This window comes from Condylura cristata, unplaced genomic scaffold, assembly GCF_000260355.1.
Source record: "Condylura cristata isolate star-nosed mole 26May11 unplaced genomic scaffold, ConCri1.0 scaffold00011, whole genome shotgun sequence".
NCBI lineage: Eukaryota > Metazoa > Chordata > Mammalia > Eulipotyphla > Talpidae > Condylura > Condylura cristata.
The window spans coordinates 19,054,077-19,068,905 of NW_004567112.1; the positions used below are offsets into that span (position 1 = coordinate 19,054,077).

The 14,829-nt window shown below is 47.6% G+C and overlaps 1 protein-coding gene across 1 annotated transcript in view; it reads right to left on the bottom strand.

Annotated features, from left to right (window-relative positions):
• The window catches only part of CNNM1 (cyclin and CBS domain divalent metal cation transport mediator 1), a 48,280-nt gene extending 34,872 nt beyond the window's left edge, over positions 1-13,408 (bottom strand). The window contains exon 1 of the mRNA XM_012723462.1: positions 11,610-13,408. Coding sequence (XP_012578916.1) covers positions 11,610-13,170 — 1,561 coding nt within the window. The 5' untranslated portion in view covers positions 13,171-13,408. The remainder of the gene's footprint in view (positions 1-11,609) is intronic.
• Between the last annotated feature and the right edge of the window lie 1,421 nt (positions 13,409-14,829).

A 14,829-nucleotide genomic window follows, 5' to 3' on the forward strand; every position in this document is an offset into this window, starting at 1 on the left:
GCTTGAGAAGTTGCACTCTTGACACTGACTTGCGACTCAAAAGTGTGGTCTTTGGACCAGAAATAGCAGCATTTCTGCAGAACCCAGCCCCCACCTGAATGGCAATCATTCAGAACCTGCATTTCCATAGGGAGCGTCAGGTGCTACTTATGCATATTTGAGGAAAGACGAATCAGTGAAGATTATCCTGGCTTCACCCCGCTATTATACTCTCCTGCTTTCATTACTTCATCTGCACCTAAAGATAAACATGTCTCAAAGATTCTAGCTTGGTGATTCTCAACCCCACCCACACGGAAGAGTCTCCTGGGAGGTTTAACAACTACTGACACCCATGTCTCCCCCACCCAAGTGCTGATGTAATTGGTTTGGGGTGCAGTCCCAATAGTGGGAAGCTTTAAAACCTCTTTTGGTGATTTTCATGGGAATTTGTGGTCCAGACCCTCTGTTCCACCCTCAGCCCTCTGCTCTTCTCTCTCCTCTCAACTAAGCTCCCAGCCGAGTCCCTCACTTTAAATATCACCACTGCCGTTTTCCCGAGAGCTAAATTTATATTTTAACATCAGCTCTATTCTGAACGCTCCTTCTATTTTAGACACTGCCTGAGCTGTCCCCTTGCTCACCAAGATCGTTTACCCAAACCGGAACCCGCTCAGCCCCTCTTTCTCCTGCTTCACTATAGTAAGTGGCACATCAGACTCCTCTTTCTCAGTCATCCCTCGACCACTCATTTTTTAAAAAACTTCATTTCCTTTAGGAAAGATTAGGGGAAAAAATCCTCACATTCTGCCAGCCTTCCAGCTTTCCCTTCTCATCCTGCATTCTTTCACCGAGCATTTTATTGAATACCCGCAAGAACCAAGCACTTCTCAAGATACTAGAATCACAGCGATGAGCACCAGGAACAAATCACTTTCCTTTTGGAAGCACAGGGCGGCGAGGGGGTTTGAGGGCGGGTGGGGAGGGGGAGGTGAGTGAACAGGTGTTCTAGTTTCAGGTAGAGGAAGCTAGGCCCAAGCTCCCCAATAGGTGATGTTTAAATGAAGCCCAGAAGGCAGTGAGGCAGGAGCCCCGTGGACATCTGGGGGGCATCCCTGCAGTGGAACAAAATGCAGAGGCCTGAGCTGGACCCATGGCTGATGTGCCTAGGAAGGGCAAGGACACTGGTGTGGCGGGTGCAGGATATAGGAAAGGACGGGGTCAGAGCCAAGGTCAGGCTGTGACAGGCAGGACAGGTGGGCAGGACAGGTGCTGCTACAGAGCCCAGAAGGTCTTTGAAAGGACGTTGGCTTTATTCAGAATGATAAAAAAAAAAAAAAAGCAGTTTTGTGTTTGTATGTGTGTTGCAAAAAGTGGTGTTATCTATGTTGTAAAAGGATCTTTCTAGAGACTTGTGTCTAGAGAGCCCACCAAGTGGGCAGAGGTGGGAGCAGAGAGAGACCTCCCAGGATGCTCTGACAAGAGATGCTGGTGGCTTGACTGGGAGAGTGACAGAGGGGTGGGGAGCTCCAGCTTCTCCAGATCTGCTGACAGCTGAGCCTCTCTGAGGGGCTGGGCATGGGTAAGAGAGAACAACAGGAAGGGACTTGGGAACAGAGTGTGAAGTGTGGGTTTGGCAAATAGAGCAGGAGCTGGGCTTTGGACAGGTTTAAGCTTGAGAGAGCTTTGAGATTTCTAAGGGGCAATGTCCAGCAGCTGGAAATGTAAACCTGGAGAATCTTTGGAGAAAAACATGAAATAAGCAAAGGGGACAAAGAGATCCATTTCTGAGCCCTGAGCTCTCAGCTCTAGGGTCAGAGAAATGCCACACTGACACTCAAATATGTGTGTGTCTCAAGGGAACAGGTCCAGTCCATGTGTTGAGGACGGGCCAGTGAATAAGACATAGGAACAACCAGTAAAGGAGACTGAGAAAGACCTGTGTAGAAGGTAATGTTCTGGAGACTTTCCCCCTTTCAATTCCAAGTGTCTAGTCTTCACTTCCCATAGCCACATCACACCTTGAACAGGTGCAGTGACATTCTAACTGATCAAGCCCCCCAGTGTTTCCAGCTCTAATCCTTTCCATGAAGAGCTGACCCATTGCTTCCAAAAGCTTCATTTCCCCATTTCAGTAACATGTACTAGTTAGCAGGAAGAATCATTTGTGAGTTCTTCCACTCACCATCAAAGGCTCGCAGGTAGAGCTCCACATTGCCCTCTTTCCCCCGCTCTAGCAAAATGCTTATTCCCCACTCAGAAGCTAACTTGCCCAAGGATATTCAGTTAATAAATGGTGGAGCCAACATTTGAACTTAAGGGACTGAACAGCACCAATCCCTGCTAGGGTTTGGAGAAAAGTGTTAAGGTAAATCTAGCTGAGGCTGGACACTACTCGAGTCCCTCAGGCACAGAAATGGCTTGACAGTTTGCTCATGAGGCCAGTGTACTTCTCTATTCAGGCAAAACATAACCAGGATCCCCCACTTAAAAACCAGCCCAAGTGGATTGTCTAAGCTCTGGTAGATGGCGTCATTCTCAGGCCACAAATTAACATCAGATATGAGGATGATACACTGAAAGGCAAACGGGAATGGCCTTAATTGTCCAGCAGGTCAGTTAGCTGGGGGCCAGCCCAGGAGCTATGATTACAGCACTGGCCCTTGGGAGAAGAGACAGTTGTGGTTCTGGCAGAGGGGGACCGGGGGTGGGGTGGTTTGAATACAGACTCAACAAGGACCTCAAAACCTGCCCACTGGAAGGTCCTCACTCCAGATGGAGACAGCCTGCTGCTACTCCAGTGTTCGCCCCACTTTTTCTTATCTAAACTAAGTGATTCTTGAGAGCAAAGGTCAATATTCACTCCACTGTCCAGCTTTTGGGATCATGGTGATTGTCATTCCTGCAGTTGCTGGGTGCAGACACAACCTGATGTTTGTCATATCCTTGCAGAATGGAGATTGTTACTCTAATACAGAGATGAGGAAATTGAGACTTAGAAAAACAGTGATTTCCCAAGACCTACAATTAGTATTCTGAGGACAGGTAACAAATTTGTTTCCTTCTGCCTCCATGGTCAGTGCTTTCTCTAACTTGTAGACTTCATCCTTCAGACTGACTCTCAGGTTACCTAGCTCAGTGTCAAGAGCCTTGGGAACTTAATTTGTAAGTGGCCAGAACTTGTAGGAAAGTTTGCAGTGCTTATACTCAATACCTCACTAGTGAGTTACCAAGGAAGGACAACGGCTTTGATCAGAGAAGGGGAAATAAGGAGTCACCTGCTCACAGTAATTCTGCCTTCCGGCCCTACCCTGCCCACATCTGATATTTCATTTTAGTGGACAGTGTGGAGCTTAGAGGGGCTTCATTGATCTGGCTGTAAGATTTGTTTACATGGTCATATTTTAAATTTCCCTGGGATGTCTGAGAAAGGGGAGAGTGATGGAGAGGAAATCTAATACTAGCTGATGACAGGATAAAAGATATATAAGGAAATTGCCATAGCTCAGTCTTGGTCTCCTGGGGCCTCACCTAATGTAAACAGCTCTCATGTTTGTTTTCTTATTCTAGACCATGACTTTTACATGGATTGGATCAGAGAACACACTTGCTATACCAAATGACTAAGAAGATACAATGCCTTTAACTAGATCAGTGAGATAAGAACTAGATCAGTGAGATAAGAAGCAAATGGTGAATTGTCTTAAATGCTGCACAGGCATTATCTTTCGCCTCCCTGTAAATCTACAAGGTAGTGGCATCATTGTCATTTTAAGAAGAGGGAAGATACAAACAGCTGGTAAGCAGAAGAGCTGGGATCTGAGCCCAGGCATCTATGACCATCTGTCTGTGGCTCCATGGTGAGGCGGTGAGTCACAGATGTGGCTTCTCACCCACATTTCTAGATCCAGGGGCCTCATATCCAAAAGGGGAGAACACTACTGACTTTGCACGCACCGTGAGCACAAAATGAGTTACTATTTTGAAAAGGTCTTTGCAAAGGTAAAGGCTTTGCAACCAAAAGAGTGTTTCATGGCTTTTAAAATTATTTTTCTTTTTAGGGTCTTGATTTTCTCCATCTTAAAATGAAAGGGTGAAACTAAGTGATCTCCAAGGTTTTCCTTCTTGTTCAAAAACTAATTTTATAAGCTTGTCCTGGGCTAAAAAACTGTTTGACTTTATAGGATATTACTTTGCAATGACAGATGTTATATGAGAATTTTAACAGTGCCAATAGTTAAAGTCTTTGGTGTCCTATGAAAGGCTAGAAAGCCCTAACACTTACATCTTCCTGCTGAAGGACTATATTGGAATGAGAGGAGAAAAAGCTACCTTGACACTGCCTAGAGTCTTTATTGTCCAACCAAATCAAGTTAGTGTCCTGAAAATCTGTAAGGAAACCTAAAAACCTTACATCATCCCTACAGCAACCACTATGGTTTGGAAAAGCAAAGCTGTCTTTTCTCGTTTTTAAAGGCTACGCTTTATAATTATTGCCTTGTTCTACTTCATCAGAAAAGGAATATGCTTTTATCACAAAACATTTTCTTGAGCCACTAAAAGGCAATTATGAGAAAAACCCAGCTATGTCACCCTGAGCACCATGGTAACCAGCATCACCAGGGCATAAAAAATAGTTGTTCGTCATTAGAAGCTAAGCCGGCTGGCAGTTTGGCTTGCTAAGCAACACTGCAAAAATAGCCAAGTACCTACCCATTATTTGGAAGTCTGAGTTTGCATCCTTTGAATTTGGTCCCAAAAGGAACTATCTCAGGCCCATACACCCACCCTATAACCCTACACACTAGCTTCCTAGTCAAAGCCCAATTCATCATTTACGCAACAAATATTTATTTTAGCTAGCTATCTATACCAGACACACAACTCCCGACACGTGTATTTACTTGGTTTCTCAGTTCAATAGAAGCTGCAAAATAACAGAGAGATTTGTGATGATGAGTGCTGTGGGGGCAGGGATTTGCTTGAGGCTGAGTCAAAGAGAACTAGCAGGTGATAGACAGCCAGAGCATGGAGAAAAAGAACAAAGTAGACTGAGAACTGCCTAATGATACAGCATAAAATACCACAATCCTGTTCGTCAAGAAAGGAACAGGTGAAGGATCTCTTGCTAATGAAGGCAGGACTGGGTTTATAAAACATTCTAGACACAATACTGCCAAAAAGTGGTTACAATATACAGTTTTGCATTTGGAGGGAACAAAACTATGGATGACAAATACCTCACTTGCTTAGCTCCCCATATTCCTGAAAGAAAAGCTGCATTATGACCATCATGTCACTAGCATTCAGACATCAGCTTCCTCTCTGCATCACTTTTCTGATCCAAGCCCCTATCTCAGTTGGGGTGCCTTCCCCCTCATAACAGTTTATCAGAGGCTCTCTCCTGCCATTTCCCCAAAGAAACTTTGCTAGTCCCTTCCAGCAAACATCACCCCTGCGTCCAGTTTTTTTCTGGATGCCCTTGCCTGTCCCCTGGGTTATTCCTCCCACCTTTTTCCTTGCCTGCTCCTGAGGGCACGGTCTCCCCTCATTTCCTTCCATATCTTTCAGCCGGCGCCACTGGACCGCACTCAGTGACTGTCACTGACCTGAACTGCCCACACAACAGCCACAACCCCTAGGGGCCGAGGGAGAGTGGGCTGGCAAGGTGGTGCTTCCCCCCATGGAGGTTACCTAGCCCAGCAAGCACACAGAGTGCCTACCAGCGGCCTTTTATTTCAGAGACAGCATGCCAGGCCCCTTCTGGAGAGCTCTTCCTCTGGAATTTCTTCTTGTCACCCTTTAGATTCAGTGCAAGCATCCCTTGGTGAGGGAGGAGACTATCTTCACCTAGGTCGGGCTCTCCTATTACATATTCTCATCATTCCCTATGCTTTTTCTGCAAATCATTTGTCACCACACGTGATTATTTACTGGTTAGTGTCTATCTCCTTACTTGATGGCAAGCCCCAGGCAGGAGGCCTGACAGATGAATGTCAAGAAAGAACTGAGAAAAATATCAATTTGGAAAGGACCAAACAGCAGTAACAAAAAAGGTGAAGATATATTACTGAAGGTCCAGGGGTCCTTGGAGGTAGAGAGCAGCTTAAGAGAGTTCTAGGAAAATTCATAGGCCCCCTCCCCTGAGACACCCAAATGCTTTAAAAGAACCAGAGACACCATCAAATATATTTGATCTTTACAAAGTGGACCTGAGGTGAGTTACTCTATTCTTCAAATAAAAGGAGACGCCAAAGAATGATAAAAAGAAGAAATGGAATTTAACTGCAGCATGTGGGGTTTAAATTAGATAAAAAGATAGTCTGGCAATGAAGGCTGCTATGCCTTGGAAAAGATAACTCAATCTAAAAAAAGGTGTGAATCAGTCAGTCTCTGAGGAACGCCACTGCCCTTCCAACCCCATTCTCCTATTATTTAGTATAATAATATTCAATCTTCTGCTAGTCTGAGATAATTATTATAGAGCATATTACAGCAACCCTAATGAAAATGTCTAAAGAAAGAATTAACAAACTGACAATGTTAACATCTTGTTGGGTGAATTAGTTTTACTTGTTCTTCTGTTCTTCCAATACATGACGGACCATGCTTTGCTCGTGGTTTGCTCTAATTATTATTGAGAAGTAAGCACCTCATTCTAAATTTTACTTTTATCTAGCAATGCTTAAAACATTTAAAAGCATATTACAGCTAATTTTACCAGTGAAATATCACTTTCATTGAAGACAGCTTTTTCTTCTATGGAAGACAAAGACTGTAGCAGTGATATTTTGGTTTGTTTTGAATATAATTAAACAATGGGATGGTTATTCTTCTTGCTAAAAATAGATCATACCGGAAGTCGGAGTACAAGGACAAAACAATGACTTTTCAACCAGATTATTTGTCAGTGAAAATATATTTTCGATCACAGCATCTTTGTTTTAGTGATATATGCACAGGTCTGTCTGTCTCGTCCATACACTTTCATGCTGAGATAGGACTTTTCAATTGCAATGTTGGAAGCCAGAGGAAAAGGGGAATCTAGCCTGCCTTGTAGCTCTACAAAAGGAAATACTATTTCCCATCAGGCTACTGGCTCTTTGAGAGCACGGATTGTATCTCATGTACCCTATTCTCAGTAGAAATAAAACGTGTGTGTGTGTGTGTGTGTGTGTGTCTGAAATGTCTTGGGTGCAATGTTGGCAAGTTTTTGGCAGGCTTTGTTTCAAATACTCCGCAGACTTCAGCAGTGATGGACTGAATGTGTGTGCATCTCTCTACCCACTCCACCTGCCTCTAAATTAATACATTAAAACTCTAATCCCAGTGGGATCAAATTTCTCTCTCTCCATGCACCAAGGAACAAGGAAAGGCAGCTCTTGCCAGGATCAGCTGGAAGCTTGGACATGCAGCCTCTAGAATTGTGAGAAAGTAAATTTCTGGAGTTTAAGTCACACAGTCCATGGCATTTGCTATGGAGCCCAAGCAGGCTAAGACAGTAAGCATGAGGGTGGGATGAAGGAAAGGTTTCTGGTCCAGAAGACTAGAGAGACGCTGAGGCCAATAACGGGTACAGAACCCAGGAAGAGGAGCAATTGGTGTAGTCAATGGAACCACACTATTATGTACTTAGAATTAACCTCACTCAAGCACAGAAATATAGAAGTTAATACCATTTCATAGTACTTAATACCATTTCTTCAACAGTGTTTAGTCATCCCCTAGTCAGGGTAGACAATGTGCTTGTCTTGAGAATATGAACTCAAAAGACCCCTTCTTGACTTCAAGGCTCTCACGGCCCAGTGGGAGAAAGACTTTCTCATTGTGAAGCTGGCATGCTAGCTGGAAGGAACATTGTGCTTGCCCCACTTCCAGCAACCTGGAGCTTATAAGTAATAAAGAGGTAAATTCGACATGGACAAGAGCTTTGGAGTCATGACCTGGCTACAACCCTGGACTTGTAACCTATGGACTGAGTGGTGATCAGAGGCAGGCCTTGGGGGTCTTAGTAGCCTCATCTGTAACTGCGAGTGGTTGTCAGCATCAGCTATGAGAGGGGAGGCAGAAATGTTTTGTAAAATGCCATGTCCATGTTAGCAACTGTTGTCATGATAAAGCCCACATTTTTAACTTCAGTTTGAGGCAAGTGAGCCATAGACAGCAAGTTGGAGATGAAAAGCCAGCTTTGAGCTCTGTGGTGATTGGTGTCCTGGGGTGGAGGCTAGAATAAGACATGTACAGAGGGGAGCAGGGAGAGCTGGCCGTGAGTCCTGCAGACTTCATTGAAATCTCATCAGTTGGTTGTCAGTTATGGAGCAACTGATCTGAGCTTCAGTTTCTTCATTTATAAAATGGAGCTGATAAGACCTACCCAAGAGGGTTGTTGTGTGGATGTAAAGGCTCTGCATGTGTGAGGCAGAGTGTTTGCTCAGTTAACGACAACTTGTTCCTGTTAATATTACCATTCTCCTCTCCTACCCTCTAAAGGGATTGTTCAGTTGGTTAAATTACTTGAGATGCAAAGAAGTGAGGGAAGGGCTATGACCACTTGTTTTAAAAGTTCTTTTTAATTGTAAAGAAAGGAAGGCAGGCCCTCCCTGGTGGTGCAAGGGGTTAAAGCACACTCTCTGAAGCTATCTGCAGCGACAGCAGCACAAGTTCGATACCTGGTCAGGGAGCTGACCCACACGGCTCAGCAGACCTCTCCTGTCTCGCCTGCTGCCCTCCTCAGCAGTGTGCTTCGGTCACTGTTCTGCTCCCCACTCTGTTTCCGGTGAATCCTCTCATTCCCCGCACCTCTGGCCTGTACCCCAATTCTTGTAGGCATAAATAAATAAATTTTTTTTTTTTAAAAAAAGGAAGTCAGCTTGGCTTTCCTCTATTAATCTACAGTGCAAATAGAACTCCCATAGAAAATGAGCATTTTGCTATATAGTTTAGAGCTGGAGTACACCCACCTTGGTAATTCCTTGTATTAATTCTATCCTAAGTAAATCTACCAATCACTGTGTGTAAAGGTTCTCAGAAGGCAATGCTTCTCAAACTTTCTCAAATGTACACATGAATCACCCAAGGGCTTGTTAAAATGCAAATTTTCATTTGGTGGATTTAGAGTGAGGCTTGAAACTCTGCACTTCTAAAGAGCCTCCAGGGAGGGCCATGCTGCTGGTTTATGGACACATTCTGAGGAAGGAACAAGGCTCCGAGGGGACATGGAAATATCTCCCTTGACATGGTGCTCACTGCAATAGCCTGTTCTCTGTAGTGATCTACCTAATTACAAATTACTGAAGGAATGCTTATGAATCTTTTTTCAGATCAGATTTAGAAGTTCGGCAACAGCATTCATTACAGCTCAGTAATGGGCTTTTTGGCAATGCCTTGTATGTGCAAGGCACTGTGCAAGGTGCTGGAGACACAAAGGTTAGAAAGACACAATTCCTTTATCTGAAGACTGTTCTTATTCTAACACTGTACCCCCTTGAGGACCGTCAACTTCCTGAGAGCAGTTCTATCTTCTCCCCTGGTGGTTGTCTAATACCATGTTGATACTTAGTAAATATTAAATGAAAGTATGAATGAGCTCAGAGGATTTTTACTAAAAATGTTTTCTGATAGCACATGGCAAAGTCTCTTAGCTGCACTCTATGTAAAATATCACATGAAGAGGTGGGTAAATTAAAATGAGACTGATAGGGTGGGCCCCACTTCAATCTGACTAGTGCCCTTCCAGGAAGAGACTAAAGCACGGAGACACGGGGTGAGCACACACGGATTGAGGGGTGACCATGTAAGCGCACAGCAAGAAGGCAGCTGCTGCAAGCCAAGAGAGAGGCCTTGGAACAAAGCAAATCTGCTGACACCTTGATCTTGGATTCCAGCTCCCAGAGCTAAACTTCTGTTGTTTAAAGCCATCCAGTCTGTGGGGCCTTGTCATGGAGGCTGTGATACATACTTTCATAGTTTTTATGCCCAGATTCAAGATTCCCTGCTTTAAGGAACACAGAATGTGAGAATAATTCTAAGAGTGGATGAGGAACGTCAGAGAAGAGTGGGAATGAGTCATGCAAGGACTGGGAGGGGGGTGACAAGGGAGAAGAGGGGGAGACAGCGGCCCAGCGGGGACAGCAGAATTACAATATATATTCCTTTCCCTCTCCCCACCATGCCAGCAACAATTTCAGGGCTGTTCTCTCCCCAGATCTGAGATGAAAGCAGCTTTCAGACATCCTCCCTCCACCCCTCAAGCTACATTTTAATATTTGATACCATTTCACCTGTTTAAAAATATCATGGCAGTAGAAATCCCCCAGATTTCTCTGTTTGCAAAGTCCTAAGGAGTCCCTGTGATGTTGAGATAATGAGAATGAACTTTACATAACAAAATAAAAGCCACAGTCAAATAAGAGTCCAGCTAGTCACAGGGAAGATTGATTTAAAGACTGACTTTTTAAACAAAGTTAGGGGTTTGATATTTTGTTTTGTTTAAAAAACAACATGATAACTCACGTGCAGTTCCTCCTTCAAAAAAGTCTTTCTGAAAGGTTCTACACTTATTCTAACCATGTCATTGCCCACATATAATTTCTGGGGTTGCTGTCGAGGTTTGTGAAAGTCTTCTGACTGCTCTCCGTGGTGACTTCTGAAGGTAGATTTGATTTTCAAAAGCAACAGGGGTCCCCCTTAGTTAACTTGGGGAGCCATCAAACGCTAAAGGCAAGGAGAGCCATCCTAAAGTCTCCAGGCTGAAAATTTTTTGTGTGTGTGTGAGAATTGTATTCAACCCCAGAAAGCTGTTTCCAAAGACAAGGCCCAGACATGTAGTAAACATGTTACAGGCTTTCAAGGGAGGGGCTGACTACTCTGAAGGAAACCCTATTCTCTGGATATACACGTTTTCTAGTTGTTTTTTACCAGAATATTTCCTCAGGTTTACATTGGTGATTTCCTGGGACAGGTTCCCAGAAATATCAGGACCTTGCTGCCTTAGTCAACTTTGAATCTCCAGCTTAGGTGACCCCTGAGGGGTTGACCATGGCTGATGGGGGAAGGTTCTCTAAGGTCTCTGTGGCTTGCTCCATGTGAGTCAAAGGGCAGAGATAGGACCCAGAAAGAAACAGGAGACAAACTTCTTTCCCATGCAAGAAAGACACTGGGGACAGCTGGAGCTGTCCAGCAATGGCATTAGTTTACCCTGGAAATGGCGAGCTTATTGCCAAGGAGGGGTATAAAGCAAAGGCTGCTGATTATGGAAACTCTAGAGTTTCCTAGTGTCATGGGGGAAGGAGGTGAGGTGGAGATGGGGAGCAGGACTATGCAATGACCTCTCCAGGCTATCCCCTGTCCAACAAGCACAATCCAACAAGCAATGATAGGTCCGGAAAAAATTCTGGTATGGAACATAGTGCACAGGTGTGTTGGATGTAGGGGGAGAGACTTGGGGCTCCTCAGCTCCAAGGAGGGTCCCGAAAGTGAAATGAGAGTCAGGGGGCCCCCAGGTGGGGTGTTCCTAGAGTTTTTGGTACTAGAGGAGAGCAGGTGTTTTGGAGACCTGAGCCACATGCTCAGGAAATGGTAATACTTTTGAAGGGAGGAGGAGTTGAGGGAGGACATAGACCATTGCTCACCCTTCTTAAACTCCTCCAGCACCGTGTCCAGCCGCGTATCATTGAAGACGCAGTGCAGGGGCCGGTTGTAGAAGCGAGTGACGGTGAGGAGTGGCGTGCAGTCGTCGGGGTCCACGAAGGCCAAATCTTTGACAAACAGAATGTCCACAATGTTGTGCCTCTGGTCGCCCTCGTAGACCGGGATGCGAGTGTAGCCGCTGCGCAGGATCTCGGAGACGGTGGCGAAATCCAGCACAGCATCGGAGCGCAGCATGAAACAGTCCCCAAGCGGGGTCAGCACTTCCTCCACCACCTTGGTGCGCAGCTCCAGGGCGCCCTGAATAATGTTGAGCTCCTCCTTCACCAGGTCGCTGTAGGGGTCAGCAGCCCGCAGCGTCTCCAGCAGCTTCTCCCTGGTGTAGAAGGTGCTGATCTCCTGGCGCAGCGCCCAGTCCAGCAGGCGGCCCAGCGGGTAGCACACAGGAAAGGCTGCAGCCATCAGGAGCCGGGTCAGGCACACGCTGTGCGAGGCGATGGCCAGTCCGTGCCGTGAACACACCGAGTAGGGGCAGATTTCGGCGCCCAGGAACACGGCGCCCGTGCACACAAGCGCGGGTAGCCAGGGGAAGTGAATCCCCGCCTCTCCGTAATCTTCCCCCGTGCCCCCGACGCCCGGCGGTAGCGAGGCGTACAACCAGCCGGCCAAGGCCGCGTTGGCTCCGGCTTGGCCCAGGAGCAGGGTGCAGAGCAGATGGGTTCCCCTCCCGCGCACGGCCTGCACGCGGCGCGCCTGTTCCTGCTCGGCGGCCGAGCCGCTGTTCCGCAGCACCCGTAACTCCACCGGGTCCAGCGAGAGCAGACTCAAGCGCAGGCCGCTGAACAGGGCAGACAGGGCGAGCAGCAGGAGGGCCCCCAGCACCCGCAGCCACGCCGGGGGCAGCAGGTCCCCGCCCGGGCCGTATAGACGCGGGCGGACGCGCAGCAGGAAGCCGCCCGCGGCGCCGTGATGGTGCCAAGAGCGCCCATCCCAGGCGCACAGCGAGAAGAGCTTCCCGCCACCGCCCGCGCCGCCCCGCTCTGCCTCGCCCTTACGCAGCTCCCGCACCCGCACCTGGACTAGAGCCGAGCCCGCCACGCCTCCGGGGCGCAGTGGCCCCAGGACCTCCACGTCCGATGCCCAGTCGCTCTGCTCGCGGCAGCGCTGCGGCCCCGGCGGGCGCGTGGGGACCGCACTGGGGGCCACGCCGCTCCCGCCCGGGGGTTCCTCGATAAACACGAGTCGCGGAGCCCAATCGCCGGTGCCGTTCTCCCCCGGGGAAAGGGTGGGTGCGGGCACTGGCGCCGCGGGCGCCGCGGGCCCGGGCTGGAAATAGACGCGCAGGAGGAAGCTGGTGCCTTCGGCCGCGCGCAGGGTTCCCCCCTCCAGGGACACGCGGCCTCCTGCGGTGTCCTCGGGCCGCAGGCCCAGCAACCAGGCGGCGGCGGCCGGGGGTCGAGGGGACAGGGAGAAGAAGAGCAGTAGCACAGCACCCCGGCTGCAGCAATCCCGGAGCCTGACACCCACCGCTGTGGCCGCCGCCATCCTGCACCCGGCGCGGCTGCACGTGATACTGCAGAAAGCCGAGCTGGAGCTGGAGGGAGGAGGAGCCGGAGCCCGCAACCCTGCCCTAGGCAGGTCACCACGTGTACGCCCCCTGCAAGCGTGGGCTGGAGACTTGAGGGTTCAGACCCTGCCGGGGCAGGTGGTTCCTGCGGGAGGCCAGAGATGGCCACGCATCACTGCACCGTATGGAACACCGACACACTTGGGTATATCTGAGCTGCAGCCTGGTTCCCAGCACGGCCGCCAGCAGTAGGGTGCCCCTCCGCGAACCCCTACCCGGCAGTTATTCCTTTGGGCGCCACAGCTTCCCCATTGGCGGAGGAAATTTCCCAGCATTTCGTCTCTCCTTCTCCCTTTTGCGTTCCCCCTTCTGGTCAAAGGATATTCTGGAAACAAGTCTTGGATCTGAATACTTTGGTTTCAACTTCCACGTAAACCTCGACTTCCATGACCTTCCACGTAAAAATTTCCAAGTTAGTTAAATTCAATTCCGTGTTAAGATCCCCATGGCCAGAGTAAGAAGCTGCTGGAATAAATTATGAATAACACTGTGTGATGGAATACTGTGCAGCAGGGGAAGGGATGAGGAATGACGTAGATCCATGAATTTGTGTTATGGAAAAATATACATAGGAATAGCTGAAAAGTAGCACGGGGCTGAAAAGTATGTATAATACTATACATGTATATTCATTAAAGTATTTATGGGCTTTCCCTGGTGGCGTAACAGGTTAAAGCTCCTCACTATGCAGCTCTCAGAAGTCACTGCAGCACGAATTCGATCCCCAGCCAGGGAGCAGATCCACATGGTGCAGCAGACCCACCCCCTGCTCCCCTCAGCAGTGTACTTCATCAGTCTGCTCCCCACTCTGTCTCTGGTGAATCCTCTCGCCCCGGGGAACCTCTGGCCTGTACCCCATTCTGATGCATGAATAAATAAATCTTTAAAAAAGACACATCTAGGCCCTCCCTGGTGGCGCAGCGGGTTAAAGCATAGCACTGAGAATCTAAAGCCGCCTCCGCGTGAGTTCGATTCCCGCCTGCCCTGGAGGTGACCACATGGCGCGGCAGACCTCTCCTGACCCGCCCGCTGCTCCCCTCAGCAGTGTACTTCGTCGCTCTGCCTGTTCTATTCCCCACTCTGTCTCTGGTGAAGCCTTTCACCACCCCTGAGCCTCTGGCCTGTACCCCAGTTCTGTATGCACAAATAAATCTTTTTTTTAAAAAAAAGATACATCTATTTCTGTATGACTTTTGTTGAGATATATCTCCCATCTACATGTCTACCATCTGTCTATCCAGTAACTGGAAATACCGAGATTCCAGGCTCAGTTTCCCCATTAGGTGCATATCAACTATGGTATAATATCAAAAGCAGGAAATTGAAATTGGTATGATGTGGTCCATATCATGTGTAGATTTATCTAACCACTGTGATGAGAGCACAGAACTGTTCTGTCCCCACAAAGGTCTAGGAGGAAAAAATATATGTGTGTGTGTGTGTGTGTATGTTAAATATAGATATTTAAAAGATTTATTTATTTAAGCATACAGAACAGGGTTACAGGCCAGAAGGATTCATCAGAGGCAGGACAGAGTGGAGAGTAGAACAGGCAGATGGACTGAAATACACTGCTG